Here is a 27,347-nt window from a genome sequence, read left to right as displayed (position 1 = left end):
CTGATATTCATTCATTTTGGATACAGCAGATAATCTGAATATCCTGATAATTCGGATAGTACAGAGCTGATGGATGATTTGTATAATGGAACCACCAGCAAATGAAACTGCGCAGACCCGCGACTCCTGTTCACCACACTTCTGCAAGGAGGGGTGGAGCAGAGGTGAGCATGCTTCCTTGTGGACAAAGCGAAACGGTTCGAGGGGAGAAGCATTTTAGCAGAAGATTATTTTGTTTGTGGTCACTCTGTAGGAAATCCATGTATTGAAATACGAAAATGACAAATAAAAGATTGGATAGCCTGTAAAACAGATATCTGGATAATCCAGACAATTCAGATATCCAAATAATCGGTATATCTTCATATCAGAATATCTATGTTTGGATATTTGAAATCCAGATAGAAAATTTTACAACATCCGGATAACATTTTATCGGGATTTGGCTATCTGTATTCCAGATCACACTAGTTGGGTGCAAACAAATACATAATGTGAGTGAGTTTCCCAGAACTTGTAAAAGCTACACTAAGAGATACATACAAAAACACAACCTCACATGGCTAGTCAATCTACACTTTTGTAGAGCCCCAAGTGAGAGAGGTGTAGAGTGAGTAGCCATGTGAGGTTGTATTTTTGTATGTATCTCTTAGTGTAGCTTCAGAAAGTTCTGAGAAACCAGAACAAAACATCGCAGATAAAATAAAATAATAACCACTAAAAATAACTGTGTTAGATTATTTTGCATATATAAAAAGTGGTTATGCGAATCTTTACGAAGAACATAGGGATACAATATGTAGCCTACCTGATAAAAAGTAAAAAACTACGGAAGTAGATTTCCATGTCCCATGTAGTGCTCGAATGTCAAACAGTATGAGGTTAAATCCCATGCTTGTATACCTACTCACCCAATTTCATTGCTACAGTTAACACAGCATTACAGATATCTTCATAATAAAGTTCATACACAAATAAATGTGATATTGTCATGAAATTATCAACTAACATGGAAATCAAATTGTCTCTTTCATCACATGACTTACCTACCTTAAATGCAATGAAGCAAGTTTATCAAACATCCTTACTTATTGACTGACAGACAACCCACATGGGTGCTTGCATCCTTTCACAATTCTTAAAGTTCCTTAGTCTAAGGGCACAGTGCAGGTGGGTAGTGTTGGCTTGGAAACTATATGATAAGTGGTGGAGCAAACTAAGTGGCATCCTAGAATCTGTCAATCATGAAGAACTTGCTCCTCTCAAAAGTTTTATAGAAGACTTCTCTCCTTTGACAGACCTTAATTCAGATATTTTAATTCCATTAATGAAACTAGTTTTAGTCCAGGGTCAATGAATTTAGCAGAACTGCTACTCTTGTACAGAATAACCTCCATTTTGGTGCAAGGTGCATGAATCTTAATCTTAAACCTCAGCTAGAATATCTACAGGGTAGGGTTCTTTGTAGACAACGAAACCAGACAGGATGCCTATCAATCGAGACGTTTAAACAAATATATTATATAAACAAGGATACATGGAAAAATAATATTTCCATGATGGGCTACTTTTCTCTGTAATTCTCATCTACAGTCAAGTTTTATCTCAATATGTTTTTTATTATTTCTTTTCTTCAATTTGTATATTCTTCTATCTGGACTTCCTTCTTAATGGACAGGTCAGAACTTCCTCCTGGATTTCCTATGTGAGCTTCCTTCTTAATGGACAGATCTGGATTTGGACTTCCTTCTGGATTTCCTTCTACTTCAGTCTCTGACGATTTATGAATTCATATATCCTTTTTCTCTTAAGCTTTGGGAAATATACTAATCTCCTCCCTTGCAGCTGCGATTTGAACGTGCCAACAATAACTGGGTACAACAGAGTGTATACTTGGTGCCAAACGACTGACACGCGCATCCAAGTATGTGCTACAGTTGAAACGCGCAACCAAAAGTGCTGTGGGGTGTCGACAGAAATGTGCTGCCACTGATGTAAACAAAATTTCCGCTATGGGAATGGTAAATCAATCGGACAGATGCAATATCTGTTCAAAGACACAAACTTGTATCAGTGCTTTGACTTCTTTAATTTTCATATTAACTTACATATGATCACTTATTTGATTAATTGAATATATATATATATTAATTTATTTCTTTTATATTTATTCTTCATCTTCTTATAGTAGATTTTATTATTTTTCATGTTTCCAATTTCCTTTGTTCTTATTTATAAAGTTATTTAATATATTATGCTAATTCTTAATCTTGCACGCCTGGTGCTGCCATTACTATTCCTCTTTAGCAAACTATTTACATTACTTGGTCCTATTGGGTACGTAATAACCTATTTGACAAAATCATATGACAAACCCATTGAATTGCATCCTACGTAAGTACCTTGAATATACAGAACAGCACACATACTAGGGTTGAGGTAATATTAGCCTGAATCAATACGAATATTACTCATACAGATTTCTGCTGATATTGAGACATACTTGGAAATTTGGCAATTTAGAAGTTCAAAATACATCGTTATTAAATGTGGAAATAAAAGGATCATCATGCAACCATACCATTTCAGTCTACCATATTTCCATATCCAAAAGTTCATGTGATATTAATGTTCTCACATTTCCTATTGTGTGTACCCTGTAGTATCCCCTAATAATTTACTACAAACAAGATTTACGATCTGCTACAAATGGCCATGATCGGCTGCTGCGAAACATTGTTGGATGGGTAGATCAATGTCACTGATTGATTGATTGATGACATACTTGACCCACTACCCTAGATAAACCTGCACTGTGGCCACTGAAATCCTATTGGTCCCTTTGGTCCCTTTCCAGTCAGACACATCAAACAAGACACAAAAATAAACATTACAACACCTCATATAACAGACTAAAAATGAGCATGACATAACAAAATTTGGTTGGCTTTTATATTCCAGAAAGCTCTGCTAGCTGAATGGATTGTTACAGTGTGAAATCTCACAAAGTGCTGTTTTTCTCATTTGTTTATGATGAAAGGATGATACCAAAAGTTTCCCCGTAATTATATGAGTCAGCATTGGCAAAATCTCTTGAGTTTGAAGAAGAAAGTCAGCAAAGAAGGGGAGAGAGGGAAGAAGGGGGGGTGTTGATTTTTGTTGCACAATCCATGCAGGTCACTCAAATAAAGAATATCAACCTGAGGCAATTGTTGAAAGAAAGCTGTTTAGACATTTGACATATTAATTTTGTAATGAAGGGAGGGATGCAAATGTCCACAATTATTTTTCCACCCTCTTGTAGTAAATTCAATGCTCTTCGCCACGGCACTCAGAGCTGGCTGGGTGTTTTAAGTACTTTGAGGATCAACGCCTGCCAAAAGTTAGAAAAATTCAAAGAAAAGTAAAGACTTAGAAAAGTTGGCAGCATTCCAAATAATTAATACAGTAAAAGTCAACAAGTTCAAGGTTTCATTCGCTAGGCAATTCTCCTCAAATCATACTAAAATTAGTTGTTGACAAATACAACAAAAAAGGTACACATTTCCAGAATAAGGTTGAACAAAGGTATAATTATGAAATAATTTGTGTGGTAGCACCTTAGTAACCAGTCACTTCCTCATGTGGGAACTTTGGCTGAACAGCATAGTGGGCAAGGGTGGATGGCTGAGAGGGCAAAAAGGAAAAAGTCATGTATTAATTAACTACAATAACTACTAGAACTGAGCCAATACAGATACTGATGTATCTGCATTGGCCGATACAAGTGCTATTGGTAAGTATTGGTTGAAATTTTCCAACTGGAACCATTGTTTTTGAGTTGCTAGAACCAGGCCAAGAGAAACATTTGTCCTTTCCAAATGTTCGCTCAGTCTTCCTTGAGACAGATTAGTTTTATGGAGAATTACTGAACAACTCCCCCCCCTCCCTCACACCTCCTGGAAATAAGATGATTGACAAGATAAAAGGCATGGGTAAAGGGAAAGCTGTGACTAAACTTCTCGAAGGCATATAACTACCAGGAAAAGGTTTTGTGGAAATAGAAGATATATTTCATTTTAAATTCCTGCTCGCATGCTCATGGTAAACGTTTCTAAAACCAGCTGTCTCAGATCATAATTAATATGTTTGATATTGTTAACAATAGATGTCAGGGGCTTTCAGTTTTGCTTTTTATGTGCACTCTCAAATCCAGGTGAGCGACACTCAAGACAGTTCCCTAGACAATATGGCGAAGTGTGTGCGGTGATTCGTTCCATCTACCACGTTGCATTACAGCAAGTTGTATATACGGTACAATTAATCAATATAGCATCGTTTGTTATCAGTGGGTGTCATTCTGCAAACTTCTGAGTTGAATTACCCTAAGGAACACGACATATGGTCCTCCACTCCAGAGGCAAGGGTTTGTGCTAAACACGACGCCCAGTAAGTAATATCATTTTCTTTCGCGTGCATCGTGCAAAATTAGACAGACTCAGCTCACTCCAACAGACAAGCACATTTTGGTACATCAGACCAACACAGTACATATTTGGTCCACCAGGGCAACATACAAAAAACACTAGCATTACTACCATGCTGGGATGTCTCCATGCCAGATGATTTCGGAGTTCTTCGGAAAGACGCTTGAAGGCCGCTGTGGAATTTGATTTGTATTATCTACATTCAATCAGGGCAGGAGGGTTGTGGATTGTATAATTTCTTTTTGCACTCTTCCCTTCTGTGTCTTTTATGGGACTGTTGATATCAGCCCATACCACAGCGACTTGTTTATGTCTCAAATGTCAGAGAATGATGGACAGCATGGCAAAAAGAGGCATTATTTTAATAACTGTATTTGTATATATTATTACATCTCTTTTCTCTTTCACCAGGCTAACCCAAATGACAGGAATGAATAATATTTACATGAAACTGAAGAAGAGACAATCCACCGATTTTTTAATTTTTCTTTGTAACTGCAGCAATGCTAGAAACACTTCAAAAAACCTCTGTCTTTGCATCCTCTGGGTCTACAGAGAAGTTCACAAAAAAAAATACCAAATGTCACAACACCTTTTAAAGTATCATAATGATTTTTCTTTTTTTTAAAAAAAAAAAAAAAAATGGAGTTCCCGTGCATATAGCACAATGACATGAAGGCACATTTAGGGGATGTAGATACATTCTCGATCTCGGCCATTTTTGGAGGTGATGTGATCAGAACCACACTCCAGATGCCTTTACCCCACGGGGTTGCCCCCAGGTATCCATTGATTTGAGGCTGGGTGAGCCCCAGAGATGCTTTGGGGGGGGGGAGGACAGAAAAATACTGACCTTATATCACCTACCCCAGGAATCGAACCCAAGTCTCCTTCATAGAAACAAGACACCCTACAGACTACACCATCATGGCTCAAAGTACTATAATGCTAGTGAGTTATTTAATGTCATTAAAGGAATGTGATGTGATGACTTGATAACTAGCCTTTATTATTTTAAAATCAAATTTAGAAATATTGGTATCAGCGTCAGTGTGTATCAATGAGAGTATCAGTATTGGTTCAAAGTGGCATCAGCTCAGCCCTAATAAATACCGTAATTTTAGAATCAATTAGATAATTGTTACTCAACTAAAAATCTTTGTAAACTGCAAGGTTATTTCATCAAGCAAAACCTGTTAAGGTGTATCAAGATTGCAGATAAAAAAACAACAATTTTCCACTTGTTGCACACACTATACTGTGTTGTACAAATATTTTAGTCATCTGAAGTTTGCTGTATCACATGATCCAACACCTCTACAAGAAATGCCATGAATTAGTGCATAATATATGCACACTATTCCTCAATTTGTGTGTGCATGGTTTGGGAAGAATTAGTAATTCAAAATGGTTGTGTCAACTTCACACTAGCCTGATCAATGGTTCAAAATGGGCCTAAACCAGTGCCAATATTCAGTGCACAATTCTTGCTTTTTTGTGCATGCTATGCTGGAATTTGTGCACACTCCTATGAGGCATTAAAAAAAGTATTAAATATTATGAGATAAATTTCTCACCTGCGTGACCAAAATTAGTGCATGCTCCTACAAGGGATTTGAAGCATTAGAAATTCTGATATATCACCAGCATGACCACTTGCTTGAAACGGACAATATTGATTAAATCATTCCAGAGTTTGATATCTTCTAGGAAGTTTATTTATTCACAATCATGAACCGTTTGTCTTGTACTTGAGGTGAACAGGCTGTGAATGGTATAATCTACAAATGACTGTTTTATTTGTATACCTCGCATTGTAGCTGGTTGAAATTTTGTCAACAGGACACAGAGAACATGTGCTGAAGTATTGGCCATACATTTAAATCAAAAATTATAAATTCTGTATTTGCACTACTGAGTGAATCGAACACAACACTGGCTACACTGACTTCTCATCACCACTACCACCACTACTGTGCCTGACCACACTACTAGACTGGCACAATGTGACTTCATTTCACAAATCATATTTCCGAAACCAATAACGATACTTCAAGTAATCGATTTTATGACCTGTTCAAATAACGAAATAATAAATTTATTTTCAGTGCTTTATGAAAACTATTTTTAAGGCTCGAATAACGAAATAATAAATTTATTTTCAGTGTTTTATGAAAATTATTTTTATTGCTTGAATAACGAAATAATAAATTTATTTTCACTGATTTATGAAAGACTGCCTCCCCCCCCCCCAAGGAAAGATCTGCAATGTTATTTAAGTCAGGCTTTGCCATTGGGCCTGTGGGCGTAAATAGCTTGACATTTGGAGGTAATCATGACAAAATAAAACTTTTGAAACTTTTAAACATGTCACTGTCATATTTACGAAGTGCCTGCCTGGAATGCTCAATCCTCAAAAGGTTCATTGGAACAGCATTTGTGCATTCTTACAGAGTATTCTCTCTACTACTTGCCCTTATACTCGTATGCAAGAGTTTGTTTGTGCAAGTTTTTGTTTTATGTCCACTTTATACATAATAGGAGGGACATGGTGCTGATCACATCACCTACACCTTTAGCCATGATCAAGAAAATGTGGGGCCCTAACTCCACACTCCTATACACCTTCATGGTGGGAAGCATAGCACAGGGGAGCACTTTATACTTTAATTTTTTTATGCATAATAGGGCTAATTGGGACTGGACCTAAAGTTTAGAGTGGAATCCAAAATGCTGAGTGCCTCCACCAGGTATTGAACCGAGGAACCCTTGATTACAAGATGACAATGTTACCACTACATCACCATGGATGCCCAGGCATGCAACAGGTGTTCCAAAAAAAATCTTGCTTTTGCTGTACTTCAAAGAGCAACAATTTTATGAATGGTGGGTCGATTTCTGGAAACCAGCAATGCATGAGGTGTATGTAGGACCATATAAATATATTCATTCAATGCACATGATTAGTTTAATGACTAAATTGGGACATTTAAAGGCCAAACTGTACTTTTTTGGAAAAGAAGTCTTAGAGATTAAAATGAATATACAGACATCTAGTTGCTGTATTTATGACTAGCTCTTGGAATTTCAAAACAAGCTACGTGAACTGGCATCTAGCAACAGTGTTGCCAAGTGTACAAAATTCCAGTGCAAACTTACGATTTATAATTCTCCATGTGAATATATGGCCAATATTTAGGCACATGATGCTTGCGTCTGTTGAAAAAATTTTAACCCACAAGTGTTGCAAACAAGCTGAAATACCTAAGTTTTGATTCCCCACATGGTCAAAGTAATAACCCCCCTACCAGCACACACACCAACTGGGTGCCAAGTAAAATATTTTGCTGTCAGCTACTCAATACAATTTTGAGTCTGGAGTGTATGTTTCTTTACTGGAAGATTGAACATTAATATTCTTAATAATTAAAAAAAAATATTTTCTTAAAAAAAAAATGAAGTGCAGAAACAAAAATTCGAAAATTGTGGATCATATTGATCAATGTATTTCAGTGTGCTCTGTCATTCATGCAGCAAATTCCCTTGTTTCACACACGCACACACATATGCATGTAAATGTCTGGGTCAGGCCCGTACCCAGGAGGGCAAGGGGGTCATGCCCCTCTCGAGGCATGAAATATTTTGATGCAAACCTACAAAAATAACGGATTTTGCAAGAATTTAGATTTTCTTCTTGTATAAATGAATGGGTTGTCTCTGGAAAGAGGCATTACAAAGGAGAATTGAGTACATTTTATTGAAAAGTCGTGAAAGTAGAATAAAGTAAACTGTGGTATAATTAAACCAAACACTTTTCAAAAGATTCATTTCATTTCTCAAAATTTAGTATGTGTGCAAATGTTCTGTTTTCCTTCCAATGCCTTGCACTGGGCACTGACCCCTCCCTCCAGTTCAGTGCATTGATTGAACGTCATGGGTTCCTTGCCAATGTAGGATAAATCTTATTTGTGGTTAGGAGCTCTATACCCAAGAAGTCGAGCACTCTCATAATCTACCACGATTTCTTTTTATCTTAAATATAGGGGGTATACAATGCATACGTATACTTCCTTACTTTGACCATTTTTGACATTTTCAAACCTTTTTACAGACTACAATTTCTAGGTTTGTGCATAAAACTTTCAGGGGCATTCTGACATTACTGGCACTGAAAATTCACAATAAAAGTATCAAAATATAATGGATGACTTAGGAGGAGCATGGGTGGGGTGGATGGGCAAAGAATGACAAGTCATATATTAGTGACCATGATAACATGTTTCTGCACCTTGAAAACTTGACAGACTGCAATGGTATTACATGTCAGTGAAATTGAACAATGTGTTTCAAGATTGTGAATGAAAAACTGATTTTCCTCGTGTTGCATACACAATCTATACCATGTTCTCTTTTTCCCCAAAAGTGTCTACAATGATATTCAGAGTATAAGAAACTAAACCCAGTCATTGTAGATAATTCCTCGGTCTGCAATTTTGCAGTAAAACTATTAAAATTATATTTCATAGTTTAGGAGAGGGGTGGTGGTAAAATCGCAAACATACATTTTGCCATAAATGTAAAGCTTTTGAGTTGCAATTTTTAGAGTTACAAGATAACTTAAAGGATTGGAGTCATGTTTTAGAAAAATTTGTCACCATGTTTAAAGATGGTGGACGACAGACTGATTTAACATGCCTTGCGAGAGTTTGAAGTTATGCAAATATTTGAGGTTAGATTTTCGTAGATTAAGAAAACAAGTCTCAGCTATGTTAGGACAGTTTTAAGCTCAAATTCATGTTGCAAATAGATACACCCAGGGAATGGTTTTATTTTGCATTTGCATTTGTTGAAAGTATTTCAAGATGGTGGATGAAAAATATATTTTTCGGTAACACTTCGATATAGTGAATATGTATTTCTTCATTTTTACAGAAAAAACTACTTATGGAAATCACATTCTGCAGCATTGTGGAAGTTCGTGAATGTGTTTTCTATCCTTTTTAGTTCGAATGCATGTTTTTTTTTAGGAAAATATATCTCCGATACGCAATTGACGTTGCTTTAATTTCCTTCCTGTACGTGAACCGGATGTCCCATGCGTTTGATGACATAACCCCCTGCAAGCGTTTCCACCCACACCGTTTTTTAACTATCTTTGCCTAATCTAAGCAACCTAACCTTACCGCGATGGTGTATGGGGCTACTGTGAATGGTTTTTGGGGCTATGCGATAATGGTTTGTGGGGCTATCCGTGAAAGGTTTGTGGAACAATGCGATCACAAACCACAATTTCAAACCCGTGGAAAAAATACGAAATTAGTAACATGAAAGTAGGTATTTTTTGGTTAAGAAGGTTGGAAACACTGCATACCATCGACAAAACACAAGCACGACCATGATGAACCATTACTCTCGTGCCATATTGTATGTTAGGGAAACGAAAAAACGAACACCAATAAGTACTCGTAATGTGAAAAATGGACATTATTTCCTTGAAAAATTCATAACACCACCTTAAGGAATGTACCGCGATGCAGAATACGTAAGTAGCAATGTAAAAATGTATGAAATGAATAAGTTATAGGTGTATTCAGCCGATCAAAGTGGTATTGATTTTTCATATTCTGAGGTAGCTTCTGATGCCACTTTCAAATATCTGCCTAAACTATATTTTTGGACATTAAGAAAAGATACCTAAATATTTTAGGGCATTTCTTAAGCTACGGCTTGACAAATAATTTTTCTTAACAATCTAGTCCATATGTATGTTGGGATCCAAATAAGGGCCACTAATGGGAACTGTTATAGTTTCATACCAAACAGATACTTTGGAGGATTGATACAGTATTCCATTTGGATGAAATCAGCAAAGACAATTAAACATGTCAGCCTTATAATATTGACATGGTTAATACACTGAGGAGATATTTAAACTTGAAACATCCACAAAAATAAAGGGAAAACACAAACTGTATTGAAGCAGAATTAAAAGTGTGTGCAGCTACTCTATGTTGTATAGTAGGTAAAGGTAAAGTCCCCCATGCATACAGCACCACGCAATGAAGGCACATTCGCGGGATATGGGGGTAGGGCCCGACATATTCTTCATCTCACTCATTTTGAAGATAATGTGATCAGAACCAAACTCCGGCTGCCTCTAACCCCCCCCCCCCTCCCCAAGGATCCATTGATCTAAGGGTGGGTGAGTTCCAGAGAAGCTTTATGCAGGGACAAGACTGGAAAAATTCTGACCTTAAATCCCCCAGCCCAAGATTCAAACCCGAGTCTTCTGCATGGGCAGTCAGACAGCCTGTCTACTTTTTTCTTTACATTTGTAATAAAAGTAATCCTCCTAAGCAGTAGTATCCCCCCCCTTTTTCCCTCTATTTTCTCAATTTTCACACACATCAATTTTCTATATTTTTTCTGTATTCTCATTGGAACAAACACAAACATCCATGTCTGACCCAGGGACCCATTGATTGATTGATTAATTTGTTATGCACAGTAAGGCTAAACGGGACTGGACCTACAGTTTAAAGTGGGATCCGAAATACTATGAGCTTCCACCGGGTATCGAACCCGGGACCCCTTGATTACAAGGCAATGACGCAACCACTGCACCATCGGGGAGGCCCTCCCTGGCATTGCACCACTCTGCCATTAAGGTCGACTAAACCACCACAGCTATCAAGTATTAGTATAGAATTGCAATGCGCAACCCTGGGAACTGATATATTAACTGTTACACCATCCAGCAAGAGTAGAATTTTCCAGAATATAGTATCTTAGATAATTTAATCACTTTTCCCGCACTGTGGTTGTGCGGTCATGCTTTGGGCTCCAGCTATCGGACGCGTGCAGGTTTGTCTCTCCTTGGGGAAACGTAACAGCTTTTCTCCTGAGATTTTGGCCTGTGTATGAGACTGAACACTCGCCATCATGATTAAATTGGGGAGCTACGAACGAGTAGTGTAACCCGATCATGAAAAGCTATGACGACGACTGGGGGTTCGTCGTGCTGACCACACATCACCCCGTAACTGGTTTGATGATCTCCCATCTCAGAGTAGGATCAAGTGGGAGTACGGCCGGGTGTCTGTAGGTAGGCCTGGGTGCTCAATAGTCTGTTGCAGCATGGATTATGTATGTTTTTAGTTTAATCATTTCAAGGTGTGAGACCTTAATTGTCAATTCTTCACTATGTTAACAAAAAATATTAAATAGTTTTTGATTCAGTGAACTAAAACAATACAAATTGTTCAATATAATACTATCAGGGAAAAATGTATTATTTTATTTTTAATATATATGTATTTATAAATAAAACCTGAAAAATCAAAAAAATGAATTTTGCACGGGTTTTTTCTGGGTTTTTTCTTTTAAAATAAGGTAAGATTCTACTTTACATTCTTTCCCTAAGGAATACGTGTCATATATTGTTGGAAAGGTTATTGCATAAGGAATTCAACAAAGTAAATACCAAAGCAAGGAAAAATTACCTGGAGGAGGAAATCGATAAAAACCGATGTTGTCCGGATATGCATAATTCAACGTACTGAGGAAATTCTTTGATGATGAAGCACATATTTAGGGGTGAAATGAGTGCTGATGGAACCTAACCTAACCTCATAGGCATACCTCGCCCCCGTGAATGGTTAGTGGGGCTACCTGTGCATGGTTCGTGGAGCTACCCATGAATGGTTTTTGGAGCTTACGTGAATGGTTTGTGGGACTACCCGTGCATGGTTTTTGGGGCTACCCGTGAATGGTTAGTGGGGCTATCGTGAACAGAAAGTGTAAAAAGAAAAAGAAACCATGCAACCAGATGTACGCCATTCTGATCTGTGATCATACACATGCACAACACACCATGAACGCAAAGAAGCAATCACCACGCAGACGAGCAAAGCACACACATTCACAATGTGGACACAAAAAAGGAGCCTACACTGTTGTTAACTCCCATCGGTTACCACCAACAAAAAGCAATAAGGACGTAAAGTAGAATCTAGCCCCAAAAAAAAATAAAACGGCAAAATGCCAACCCTAGGATGCAGGTAAAGATGACAAAATGAAGTCTGACAACCAACAAAGTATATGTAGTCCCCCCTTTCAAAAATCCTGGACATGCCACTGTATAATTTGCTTGATCCCACAAGAAAGGGGGGCATCAAATGGCAGGAAATTTCAAAGGACTATAAATTCCAAACTAGAGTGAATATTCCAAATATAAAAAAATATGGGTTCTTATATATCTAACAATATCATGTAACAAATTTCATTCTAATCTGACATGGTGGGGTGGACACTCATGGACAATCTTATGTGTAACACTGCAGCTCTGGTGGCACAATACAGAAATTACATGAATCATAACTCTTAAGTAATAAGGTCCAATCTTGAACCTTAGTGCTCTCATGCTCATTTTCAATCCATGTACTAAAATTTCCTTCACCTACCTTTCTGCAGGCTCTGCCACTTCACTTTCTACTTGGTCAGGATTCTCTACACTATACTTCATGTCTTTATCTTCACTTAAAATTAATTCACCATTGTCACCATCTTCAGCTGGCATTTTTTCAACAAATTGTCTGTGATCACATGGATAAAATCCTTCACTTTTAGGAACATTTTGTCCACTAGGAACTTCCGGAGTTTTGCCTTCAAAGTGCATCCAACTATCACCATTCACACTTTCCACTTTACAAACTGACATTTCTTTCATGTACTCACTAGATAGTTTGATGTCAAGAGAAGAATCTTGTATGCACTGCTTAGATGGTTTGATGTCAACAGAAGGATCCTGTATGCACTGATTAGATTGTTTGATGTCAACAGAAGCATCCTCTATGCACTGATTAGATGGTTTGATGTCAACAGAAGCATCCTCTATGCACTCGTTAGATGGTTTGATGTCAACAGAGATATCAACATCAGGAGGCTCCTCAAATGATTCTGTTTCAGTCTTGACACACGACTCATCCGGAAGCCACACATTCTCCAGAGATAGTTGTTCACAAACTAATGGATCAGCACTTTCTGTTTCAGACTCAATGCGCACTTCCACAGAAGAGAAACCCGTATCAGACATTGGAGCAGCCAAATTTTCTTGATTATCATGAGACCAGCACCACTTCTGAAATACAATCACAAGGAGGGTGGATTAAAATCACGATTTTTATTTAAAAAATATTTAATCAGATTTTCTTTAAGTCACAGTTTATAATTTTTAAAAAAATGAATGCGAGGTTTGATACACTCAGTGCATCATTTCTCAACCTATGGGGCGCTGCCCACTGGAGGGTCCCAAGAGGGCATTTGGTGGGTTGCAAAGTAGTACTCGAAAAATTATCTAATGTGTCTTAAAAACCTTTCTGTTTTAACAATTTGAATTCAACCCATGCTGCACATAGTCACATGCATGTTGACTTCAGGTGTCACTTGATATTTCCAACCACCTTTGTGTGTGTGTGTGTGTGTGTGTGTGTGTGTGTGTGTGGTTATTGAGAGGTGTCAAGTGTCATAATTTCACATTGCTATCGAGCTAAGTTGCTAAGTATCCAAAAGAAACCTTGTTCGGTTACCATTATTGAAACACCTTGTAGATTGAACGTTATGAGCTGCACAAAAAAAATCTCTACATTCAAACTACATAATTTTCTAACATAATATTTTATTTGCAACTTTTGATTGAGAATTTGATTATCATAAACTGTTTAGATGCTGTACTTCTTCCCACAATCCTTTATGCGAGTTTAATATCTTCACACATGCTCAGTTGCTCACACATATATATGCATTGGTTACACATTGTATAAGTTACACTATTCACAGTAATGCAGTATGAAGTAGCACACACACGTTTACAGGCATAATGTATGAGTAAAATTTTACTAATCCTGATTAAACAAAGCAGTGGCATTTTGGAAAAATATTTTCAACTTCTACTCGACTTTTACGAAAGGAAACAACATTCAATGAAATATTTCATGGTCCATATATTAGGTTAGTCAAAAAGTAAATGCAATGCTTTTCTTTTCTTCCGTAGGTTGGCTGTACAGCTTTCTCCACTCGCAAGTCTTCGTCTGTGGCAGGTTACAGCGTCATCACTTCAGTTCGCTCTGCAGTGTTGCCAAGTAAATGTCGGCTGTGCCACTGTCCATTTGCACCACAGAAGAACAGTGTTCTGTAATCTGTTTTTTTGTGGTCTGAAGGTGTACCAGGAGCTGAAATTCATAGAAGACTTTCAGCACAATACGGTGACAATGTTTTACCGCTCCAAAGTGTTTACCAGTGGATTGAAAATTTCAAAAGCAGTAGAACAAGTGTGAAGGACGAGGAAAGAGCAGGTCGTCCAGCCACATCCACTACTGATGACAACATTGAGCAAGTCCGCAAGCTGGTTCTGAATAACCGAACAGTGACTGTTGATGAAGTGGCAAACCATATGCATGTTAGTCATGGTTCTGCATATGAAATTATCCATAACAGGCTCAACTTTCATAAAGTCTGTGCGAGATGGGTCCCTAAAGAACTCACTGATGAGAACAAGTGAAATCGTGTGAGAATCTGTCAGCAATTATTGGACTGACATGCTAACGAAGGTGAAGCCTTTATGAAACGAATCATCACTGGAGATGAAACATGGATCCATCACTTCGAACCTGAGAGCAAATGCCAGAGCATGGAATGGAAACACCCTGAATCTCCAGTGAAAAAAAAAGTCAGGCGTCAACACTCTGCAGAAAAAGTGATGCTCACACTTTTTTGGGACTCAGAAGGGGTAGTTATGTGGAAAAGGGGACAACAATAAACAGTGAACGATACAGTGATATGCTTTCGAACAATTTGAAGCCTGCAATTCGAAGCAAACGATGAGGTAGATTGTCGAAAGGCATTCTTTTGTTGCATGACAACGCACATCACCTAACCGCCGCCAACACCACTCAAACTCTTCAGAATCTGGGCTTTGAGGTGTTAGAGCATACTACAGTCCCGATCTCACCCCATTGGATTACCATCTGTTCGGTCCACTCAAGGATGCTTTAAGAGGCCGTCGATTCGACACAGACCAACAGGTGAAGGAAGCGGTGCATACGTAGCTTGTTGCTCAACTGAAAACCTTTTTTCCTCAGGGTATCGGAAAGCTTGTGGACCGTTGGACCAAGTGTATTGAAGTAAAGGGGGGACTTTGTTGGAAAATGATATCATTGTAAGTTTTCTATTGATGCTGTGAAAAAAAAATGATTGCATTTACTTTTTGACTGACCTAATAGTATTAATATTATCCAGTTTCTCCTTAAGTACTTGACACAGTGCCAAAAGGTTAAGATGCTTTTGAGTCATTGTACTTCGTAAATAGTTCTTGAGCCACTGCAATGAACAAACTAAACAAGAAAAATATAGCATACACACTAGCTTTCTGCTTTTCTTAAATAGAAGCAGTGGGTATTTGCTACTAGGTTATAGCCAGTGACGTGCACTGAGGAGCTAGCAGAGTTAGATCAATCAATCTCACAACTCTAATTATTATCAATTCACAATATTTATTCTCTTGTTGAAGCCCCGGTCCATATGCAACACTGTTTTTCACGTGCTTCTCATGATCTGCAGAGAAGGCTGCCCTAGCTGACTGTTCCTCCCCCTCACCAGTTCCAGGTAGAAAGAGCCGATGGAAGGGAAAGTGAAAATTCCTGCCTCTATCTCCCTTGCCCTCTGCTGCAATGGCTTCAAGGTCGTGGTTTCAAGTGCTCCAGTCTATCTCCTATAGAAATAGATAGGGGATTGGTTTCCCCTTGATTTCATTGTAAATCCTCTAAATAACTCGGGGAAAAAAAATTCTGCAGTACTTATGTTCTCTGTATTTACACCACAACTTTTAAACATTGTACAATGTGTATGTATAACATGGAATGTAGTTTTATTATTTATGAAATGGGAACATATTATGTGCAGACAAAAATGTTGTGCTTTCTTTAATATTTTTTCAAATATGGAATGCATAATGGTTAAATAACAAATATTTGCTCACTCTCTTTTTAGTAGTGTTTTACTTAAATGTACTACTCTCTTGGCCTCCAATTAAAACAATTGGGTAAGCTAAACAGTCAATAAATAAATGTTCTTATTGTTGTTGTAGGTTTGGTTTACTTTACTTCGCTTTTCTGACACATTTGGTTATTGCAAAAATGAGGATGAGTGATATATGATGGAATTGATTTAGGGACCTCACAAAAAACAATCTAGGCCGGGAACACGTGACGAGCGCGCATTATTGTTCATATGTGTTGTACTCTGCAGTGAATAATAAAATAATGTGGAATGAAAAATTTATTCCAGAACTCAAAAAGCTAAATGAATATTATTGAATTAACTACAAAAAGATGTTTATCCCCTTTTATATATTGACTTTTTGCCACCTCACATCACTTCTTCTAACTGTATAGATTTAATCGCAATAAGTAGCTAATGTACTTATGGAAGTCGTGAGGGCAATCATAAACAGAGATCTCTCGATTCCTGATTTCACAGTGCCCTGCAGATGCACTGGGAGGAAATTATTTTTTAATTTATTTTTAGCATTTTTCATCCATCACATTACCTAACTTCTGCCATGACGATGAACGTTGATTAAATTAAACGGGTGAAGAGTGGTTACAAGAAACACTCAAGTACAGGCCAGGGCTTGAGCCTGGATCCTTCAGTAACGAGATCGTGAGGTGGAGAAATTAGGGAAATCAAGCAATGCAATATTTACGTATCCGAATGGTTAGTGCTTTCCTCTCATCTTTGTTGTAGGCCAACCTACGTGCTGGGGGCGGGGGGGGGGGGTTGCAAGTGGTCTTGGGTTAGCAACCAGTGGAGGCACATAATGGTTTGGGTTTCACTTTAATCTGTAGGTCCAGTCCCGATTAGTCTTTATGTGCATAATGTGGACTTAAAAGACCAAATCAACCAACCATGGCAGAGTGGTTATCACAGTGTGTACAGTGTGCTACGACACCAGGAGTCCCGGGGTCGCACCCCGACCTGGGCATGGGTGTTCTTTGTCTTTGTCCCTTCACTAATTTTATTGTATCATCTTCACGATTAACCAAATGTGACCAAAAATCTATGCTCAGTAACAAAAATGAAATCATTGATTGATTGTTTGATTTGGTTCATTTTACTTTGCTTTCCTGCCACTTTTGGCTAATCGCGAAGATAGTAAGATAAAATTGATGAAGGGACATACACGAAGAACACCCACAGCCAAGCTGGGATCTCTGGCTTACTAGTCAAATCAAATCATTTTTGATTCTCGAAAGGAGGTGGGAGTTACGTGTACTGTTTTTAGTAGTCATTGCTCATTTTATGTCTTTGACGTCTTCTTTTTAGGGATACTGACCGATAAAGGGAGGGGGGGGGCTATGACCCACACCAACCTGCCCTTGGGCAACTCACTGATTGCTACCCCAAGTATCAACGTCACCGCACGTCACTGGCTATAGCCTAAGGTTGCTAGTCCAGGAAGAGACCACACAAAAATGAGACGCTGAAGAGGCAGAAGTGACAAAGACGATTGATTATTGAAATTCATTACATTTGTAATAATTGCAAAGTAAATCAACATGTCAAGTCCTTTTACTTGCTTTTCCATGAAAAAAAGGTAGAGGGAAGGATTTCTAGCATTTAAATAACTTCTTTTTACAGTACTGCATTTTAAATCATTTTTCTTCTCAGATGTGTGTATATTTTAAAGTTTAGAAGTGTTTTTAATACAGAGCATGCAATTAATGGAAGTAATGATGATGATAATGTCGGCAGGGCCCAAAACAAAGAATAACCTAGGGGCCTAAATTATATAAATACCCTCCTGAATAGTTGCCTTAACTGTGCATCATGATAATAGTTTAATTTGGATAATTAATATTCCACCAAATTGTTGTCATACTGGTATTTCCACATAATACTTTAGTTCTCTGAGATAGAGACAAGATTAGGCATCTTTAATGCCGTTTGGAGGCACAAAATCATTAGTTATATATCCCCATCACAGGCACGTACTGTAGAGAGAACTATATTTCAGGATGGATCTGAGCCAAGTGTTTTACATGTGATAATAATAATAAAGTTTATAATTAATATGGTTGATGAGATCTAATAAGTGAATTAAGTTTTATATAAGAGTTTGCAAACCAAGTTACTATTCACATTTTTGGATTTCTTCTTGAAATAGTCAAAAAGTGTTCGAGATTTTCATTTTTCCACTCTCCTCTCAACTCGGAGCTCAACAACATCCAACCACCACAATTCACTGCTATGTACTGAACGAAGATGATCAATTTGTTTTCTCATTCCTTTCATTTTTCTCTTTCGAATGCAAACAATCGAAACCAAAACCTTCCACATTTTGGCACATAAGAAGTTCATAAGGTGAGGTAAACCATGCATCAACAGATGCCGACAATGAAAGCTAAAAGTAGCTTACATCCATGTGCAAAACCTACCTATTTTTCGATGCACTGACTCACTCAAGAACACGAGGACTACAGTATTCCCATGCTTCTTTCTCTATAATTGTACTTAATCATAATATACAATGCGCATTCCTTAAATAACTGTGTACTTGGAAATAGAAATACTGAGATAGAGTAAAACACCACATTCAGAACAGAATTCTGCGTAATTTCAAACAGAGTTCTCAAACAATTTATGAAATTTCAATCACATAAATAATATTTCGTTACAAAATGAAATTGGGACATGCCTATGATAAAAGTTCCCTGTGCATATTGCACTGTGCCATTAAGCCACAATTAGGGGATGTGGGGGGTAGGGCACCAGACATTCTCGATCTTTGACACTTTAGACATGATGTGATCAGCAACCATTTTTCAGCCACCTTTACTCCCAGGACCTATTTATTTGAGGCTGGGTGAATCCCAGAGGTGCTTTGTACATGGACAAGACCAGAAAATTTCTTACCTCAGATCACCCAACCAAGGAATCGAACCTGGATCTCCCTTGTGGCAGTCAGATGTCCTATCTACTAGACTACGACAGCACCAAACATGCACTATGGTTTCTACAAAAACATGGATGGGCAGAGACGTGAATAGACAGGCAGAATACTTGAAATAATACATAAGACAGTCAGCATGTTCCAATGGAGAAATCTAATATAACAGTGGTTAATAATTTTTTGGTTCATTTTGTCCATGCTGCATCCGATTATTTCATTGTCCTCCAAGTCAGAAAATGCAAAACAGTAATTGCTCTTACAGTGAAACTTAGAATAAATATTCCTCAGGGTGCTTAGCTAAAGAGCTTAAAATGTTGGGAGAAAAAATAAGATCGAGGAACTTAAAAATGGGGTTCCACTGTGTGTTATCTGATTTTGTTGTGTAAAATATACAAATTAGTTATGGAAGATCTACTGGGATTGTTTATTAAAATATAAAATGCAGAGTTTTATTTTTTAAACAAAGGTATCCATCCGGAATGTTGTGAAAAAAACTAAATTTGTCCTACAAATTAGCCTTTCAATAATCAAACTCATTATGAATGTGCGACTTACTCACAATAGCAATATAACATGTAATTTTTAAATATTTAAAAAAATATTCAAAATTTTTTTTTAAAAAATGGTACTTACATTTTGTGAGTATGTTATTTACACAACAACATTTCGAGAATCTACTGTTCTCTTCTTCAGGTCCAAAACTTTGACTACGAAAAACATTCCATTGCCATGTCAGGATATTTTAAAAACCAAGAATAAGGATGTGGGTTTGATATGGGTTAGACAGGAATTCAAAAACTATGCCTAAAACTGATGTTGCCTACATATTCTGTTACAAATTAACAGTCCCTGAAGTTAAAAGACCCTTTCCTTCTAAAACACGTATTTCAACACTGAACAATTTAAAATATCTTGACATGGCTAGGGAAAGTTTTTCGTAGCCAAAGTTTTGGACCTGAAGAAGAGAACAGTAGATTCTCGAAACGTTGTTGTGTAAATAACATACTCACAAAATAATCTTTTTGTGTGTTTTGATTATTTTTAAAATATTTTAAAAATATGTGTTATATTAGCCTTTCATCCTCCTCATTGTACAAAGTTCCTGATAAACGCTCACGTTAGAAAACTGAAAAGTTGAATGTGGTGTTTTTATTACCCACTCTAGGTGTGGTCTTAATTATCATTATTTTATTATCAACAATGTATGGTAAAAAATAATGAATTTAAATTTATCTTTTAAGCATGGCAATATCTTGTTCTAGTTACATATATTCCATTCCTCATGTATTTTGAAAGAGTTTTACAACGAAGTCCACGCCACACACACATATGAAAATACAACAGAATAGAGTAAAATGAAATACAATTTTATTCACAAGAACCCTGATCCTTACATATTCCTTTCACAGTGGTTCTTCAAGAAGTATACATGATTTCATTATTAGTAACAGCACGTGCAAAAATAATACTTTCTATACCTTAGAAATACATCTATTACCACACCAAGAGCAAATAAGATTCGATGGTAAGGATGTCCAATCGACCCTTCTGAATAGAAATATGTATCATACATCATTGGAAAGGGTAGGAATCAAGGATTCCAGAAATGTATGATTTAAAGTAAGGAAACAATTGGAAGTGTAAAAATTTCATAAAAATTGCACCCCCACCCAATTACAGGCTCCGCCCCTGGGGTAACTGACCTACGCCCCCTACCACTACTGCGCCCAGCCTTTTTCTAAAGATATACTTTAAAGGCATGTTAGAACCTGCGCAACAATAAAATATGAATGAAAACATGATTTAAAAAAAGTTCAATCCTAGTGAAAATTCGTATACATATCCACGTTGAAAACCAAAGTTCGACCTGGCAATACTGTGTATTTAAAAGTAACATGGATTAGGTTAAAGGAAACCATCTATGGTGAGTAATGTAGTAGTGATTTTTTTATTATTTCATAGAAGTGTAACTGCAAATTGAGAAATGAATAGTGGCAAATCGTAGTGTGAAATACGTACTATTAGCGAACATCTCTTTCTTTTATTTCAAATGGTAAAACACAAGGGTCAATTGTGCAGTCTAGCCGATTAGACTACTTGTTAGTATTACAACATAAAGTACAAGTAAAAAAATTAACTTTACCTCAAAGCTCGTCTCCCCTCTCTGCTTCTCTTCTGCAGATGACGGGTATTCATTGAGAAGGTTTTGTGATTCAGAAGACATGTTATGGAAGTCCTGTAAGATTCTCTGGCATGTCTATGCATGGATAGCACACGAACTTTGGCAAACTGTCATCCTCTGAAACCTAGAATGAAGAAAACTGAAGTCATAAGTAGGGTAGGGCTGGGACATGGGTATTTAGACACTGGGTAGCTAAATTAAATTTGGGTAAATACTGGGTATTTATTAAAACTTTAGTCATCTACCAAGAGCCACCCCGCCATAGCTCAGTTCGTAGAGCATCTGGCTATCACTCGGAAGACCTAGGCTCATTTCACGGCAGATCTGCACAATGAAATTTTCCAGTCAATTCCCTGTTTCTGCATGGCTCCGAAGATCACCCAGCCTCATATAAATGGGTACCTGCGGGCAATCCTGGAGGGAAACTGATCGCCATCACAACTTTGGCCACAATCAAGAATACGTGGAGCTATATACCTCAACATCACCCCATGTGCCTTTCTCTTTATTTTAGTTACGTACCTGAAAGGTAGATATTTATTCCAAATTAAATGTTCCCATTTATATTTTGTATTGAGACAAAAATATAAACATTCCTCTTAGCAAATGTTACAGTTGAACATCTGGATTCCCTACCAAACTTGCAAAAATTTGTTGTAAACTGTATTTTTAAATTATACAAAGCTTTGTATATTTCTATTCCTATTATATTTTGGTCATTCCCGTATTATATATTGCATGTCCTCACTTTCCTAGATACATTCACATCTCTTACTCAGTATGGACACTACAGGACCATGATGAAATTGAAGTATAATTCCTGGTTCAAGGTGAACTTTCCAAAAATTCAAGGGTATAAGCTGATGTTTTCTGTATTTCAACCTTACAAATTACCACCTCTCAATTCCCAAAACAAATATAAAGAATATGTGTCTGTGATTACAACGTATCCACAAAATACTAATTCAATTAAATGGCATACGTACACACACACACATCAATTTCTACATAATATTTAATTTCAGGTCCAGAGTGGTTTACATTTGCCATTTCACTAGTTCATGCTCGAAATACATACATCTACGAACACAAGTCACAAATGTTAAGGAATACATTAATATACAAAAATAATTATTAATTGTATAAGAATTTCAAATCCAAATTTTAATTGTTTGAAATTAATTTGTTGTACTTCCAGTGGTACTCTAAAATTTGGTAGTGTGTGCTGTAGGTCAATATTTTAAATATTGTTAAAATGACACTTTATTAAATTGTAAGCGAGTGTGCGTGCATCCAAGACCGATTGCAGGTTAATATACAATATTATACTCTTGAATATAAAAAGATGAAGCATTTTCAAGCTCATAAAAGTTTCAAGCAATGATGGAGCATTTTTCTTATGTGATCAAATTCATCAGTGACATAGTTGAGATGTTTAAAACTCTTGGACCAACAGAATGAAGACTGTATGATAGAACAGGGTGTAATGCTCTGAACATTACATTGTGATTCTTTGTTATTTAGTTAAAATATAGTATTTGTGTGTTTTTAATTATGAAATATTTATGATGCCATAGAGAACTAGTGTCAGATAGAAAATAAACTAACCTTGATGTGCCAGGACCTGGCAACATGTAAGAAACTAATAGATGTATCAACAAGCAAGAAATAACATAGCAACTAAATAATATAGTGGAAAAAGATGTCTTGAAAAATTGCAATATGTGACTTAAAGTTCATTTAATTGATAAAAGTCTTGTGACAACGACATGCGGAGCGACGGGTAAATTCCTGAACTTGGTGAAAGGTACGTAACAAGAGGTTCCCAAACTTTTTTCATTTCATGGGGCCCTTATGTTTGAAAAGTTTTCTGCAGCACCCAAGTCAGAATGTAAGCCTATTAGATAACTTGCTATGCTCAGTTAGTGTAGTTATGTTGCTTGCATTATGTTAAAAAATAAACACATATATGAAATTCACAAACATTTTACATGTAAAAAGTACAGTAACTGTTCGATGTCTGCCGAACAGATTTCTTCATTTTTACAGAAGAAACTACTTACGGAAATCACTTTCTGTAGCATTGTCAAAGTTCATGAAGGTGTTTTCTCTCATCGTGTAATCTGTTTGAGTGCGAATTCTTTTATATATATATATATATATATATTCTTGAGAAATATCTCTCCAACACGCAATTGCCGTTCCTTTCATTTGCTTCCTCTACCTGAAGCGGATGTTGTGTGCGTTTGATGACGCAGCCCCCTGTCACTGTTTCCAACCATGCAGTGGTTTTGCAAGAAGGTGATGTGTATTTCCTGACATTATTACGACCCCCAATTTTAACTAGATTTCCTAACGTAACCTAACCTTACCGTGCATGGTGCTATCCGTGAATGGTTTTTGGGACTATCCGTGAATGGTTTGTGGGGCTACCCATGCAAGAAGATGACATTACTACGACCCCAAATTTTAACTATGTTTGCCTAACCTAACCTTACCGTGCATGGTTCATCGGGCTACCGGTGCAAGAAATCATCGAAACATGTAAAACGATAAAGTGTAATAGTAGGTATTTTTTGGTTAAGAAGGTTGGAAATGCTGAAAATCGACAATCACGACACGCGATGATCCAGAATACCACAGCTGTGCACGCCATATTGTGTCCCCAAGTGTCGAGGTCACCGAACGTCACTGATGTTAACAGACGGATAGACTCTACTTTACGTCCTTGGTACTACTTTACTATACCAGAGACACCTGTCAATGATTTATTTCGCACTTTTTTACATTGCTAACGTACTATTCTGCATTGCGGAACATTTATTTAGGTGAAATAATGAATTTCTAATGAAAATAATGTCTATTTCTTACATTAACGAGTACTTACTGTTCTTCCTTATTTCCACACAATATGGCGATAGCTTACCTGTTCATCGTGCGTTGTGCCAGTGTTTTGTCAATTTGGAGTGTGCATGCAGTGTTGCAACCTTGTTCACCGAAAAATAATTAAATTTTAAAAACACTTCACGAAATTTTTTCACGAAAAAAAGTTCAATTTTTGACATAAAGAGTAATTGTTAAACCATTGCTGTTAGCCCCAAAAACCATTGACGTTAGCCCAAAAAATCACGATAGCCCCACAAACCATCATGGGGATGAGGTATGCTTACTAGGTTAGGTTAGGCCTGTTAGGTTAGGTTCCATTAGAATTCCTTTCATTCAATTTAGCATATATGGACAACAATACGTCATCTAATAGCAAAAAGACGGCGTGGGTTGAAACACTGACTATGGCATTTACGTCATCAAACATATGGAACATTGTGCTCTCATGCAGAAAGCAAATGGCGGCAACAGCAATAGCACGTCGGAAAGAGATTTTTGTAGAAAACCACATGCATTCGCATTAAAATGGATCAAAACTACATTACCAAACATCAACAATGCTACAGAAAATGATTTGCGTAAGTACTTTCTCCTGTAAATTTGAAGAAATCCGTCTCTGGTATAGTAAAGGGTACTATTATCGTATGAGGGAAACACCTACGAATCATATATTTCGGACTTCTTTACATTGCTAACGTGTTATTTTCAAATGTGGAACATTTCCTAAGGTGAAATAATGCATTTCTAACTAAGATAATGCCTATTTCTTCTATTCACGAGTACTTACTGTTACTTGTTGTTTCGAATCTGTAACACATTATGGCCATGATAGCGTACTGGTTTAGGGGGTGTTCTGAGAGTGTTTTGTCCATTTATGCAGTGTTGCAACCTCGTTCACCGGAAAATATCTACTTTAGTGCCCGGATTTGAAATTATGCTAATACGTCGCAAACCATTGACATTAGCCTCACAAACCATTCACGTTAGCCCCACAAACCATTCACGTTAGCCCCAAAAACCATTTCCGTAAGGTTAGGTAAAAAAAAAATTAAAAATACTAGACACATGATTCTAGTGAAAACAAGGCGAGGCTGAAACACTGGCTACGGGGTTGCATCATCTTAACACACGAAACATTGCAGTCTCATGCAGAAAGCAAACGGCGGGAGCAGAGACAGCATGTAGGACAGAGATTTTCGCAGAAAACAACACGCATTCACAGTAAAATGGATCAAATCTACATTCAGGAACTTCCACAACGCTAAAGAAAATGATTTCCGTAAGTACTTTCTCCTGTAAATTTGAAGGAATCCGTTTCCCTTATATGATAATGTTACACAAGCCATTTTCCCCGAATGGGTGTCACTTATCGCACAACACTGTAGCAACATTGTGTTCTGACGTCACAGGAGAGACCTTTTTCATGTTAGGCAATACAAGGTAACGCGTCTCTTAGCGAAAATATTAATTTTTCTTTTTATTTATGCTAATGGAACCTAACCTAACCACGTAGGCATTCCTCGTCTGACATCAATATTCAAGGTTGCAAGAGTGTTGTGCGTAAAGGAAGAGCATTAACGAATTGCAAAAGAAAGATGGTTCGGAATTGCTGTGTATGGACAATGAACGTGGTAAATCGCAAGGTTATTTTACAAGTTCTACACGTAAATGCGACGTATTAGCATAATTTCAAATCCGGGCACGAAAGTAGATATTTTCCGGTGAACGAGGTTGCACCAATGCATAAATCGACAAAACACTCTCACAACGCCCCCTAAACCAGTATGCTATCACGGCCATAATGTGTTACAGATTCGAAACAACAAGTAACAGTAAGTACTCGTAAATAGAAAAAAATAAACATTATCTTAGTTAGAAATGCATTATTTCGCCTTAAGAAATGTTCCGCAACACGTTAGCAATGTAAAGAAGTCCGAAATATATGATTCGTAGGTGTTTCCCCCATGCGATAATAGTACCATTCAAATTTCCTTCAAATTTACAGGAGAAAGTACTTACGGAAATCATTTTCTTTAGCGTTGTGGAAGTTCCCGAATATAGATTTGATCCATTTTAATGTGAATGCGTGTTGTTTTCTGCGGAAATCTCTGTCCGACACGCTGTTTCTGCTCCCGCCATTTGCTTTCTGCATGAGAGTGCAATGTTCCGTGTGTTAAGATGATTCAACCCCGTAGCCATTGTTTCAGCCTCGCCGTGTTTTCACTAGAACCACGTCTTTTTAATTTTTTTTGGAACGCGATATAGATCAAATCTATATTCGGGAACTTCCACAACGCTAAAGAAAATGATTTCCGTAAGTACTTTCTCCTGTAAATTTGAAGGAATCCGTTTCCCTCATACGATAATGTTACCAAAAATTGCAATAGTATCATGATGAAATCGCAATAAGACAAAAGGAACTTGAGCCCCTTTGGGTTTAGGCTCCGCTCTCTTCCAGCTTGAATTCAATGCTAATTTCACCCCTCTAGAGATCACACACAGATGAAAAGTTCTGCATAAACCCCTCGCACTGATACGCACTGGAATTACATTACACCTAAAGTATACACCACTGAAGGTACTAACATCCATGGTACTAACTTTCTTACACGGGAACAAAGTAAACAGCCTGACACAACTGCATGTGTACGAGGTAAACACAAAGTTGAAAAAACAAAACACTAACAAAAGCGCCAAAATGGCTGCAGTGTTGCCAGGTCAAAATCAGAAAAGTCCTTCTCATGTTCTTCCTATTTTGGCCCACAACGCTTTTGCAGATATATATATTTGATGTACGAACGTGATA

At 37.3% G+C, this 27,347-nt stretch overlaps 1 protein-coding gene across 3 annotated transcripts in view; it reads right to left on the bottom strand.

The window, feature by feature from the left end:
* LOC145999740 (uncharacterized) overlaps nt 1-27,347 on the bottom strand; it is a 105,761-nt gene that overhangs the window by 73,028 nt on the left and 5,386 nt on the right. For 2 of the 3 annotated variants that reach the window (XM_083137024.1, XM_083137021.1), the window contains exons 1-3: nt 27,143-27,196; nt 21,617-21,779; nt 12,929-13,605 (exon numbers count right to left, since the gene is read on the bottom strand). In XM_083137024.1, the coding sequence (XP_082993150.1) occupies nt 12,929-13,605; nt 21,617-21,697 (758 nt within the window). In that variant the 5' untranslated portion in view covers nt 21,698-21,779; nt 27,143-27,196. Of the gene's footprint in view, nt 1-12,928; nt 13,606-21,616; nt 21,780-27,142; nt 27,197-27,347 lie in introns of those variants that run through there. The other variant, XM_083137023.1, reaches the window with a different exon arrangement.

This window comes from Lepisma saccharinum, chromosome 15 (assembly GCF_977018435.1).
Source record: "Lepisma saccharinum chromosome 15, izLepSacc3.1, whole genome shotgun sequence".
Classification (NCBI taxonomy): domain Eukaryota; kingdom Metazoa; phylum Arthropoda; class Insecta; order Zygentoma; family Lepismatidae; genus Lepisma; species Lepisma saccharinum.
Note: the sequence above shows the minus strand (reverse complement) of the source record. Positions and strands in the feature narration are given on the sequence as shown.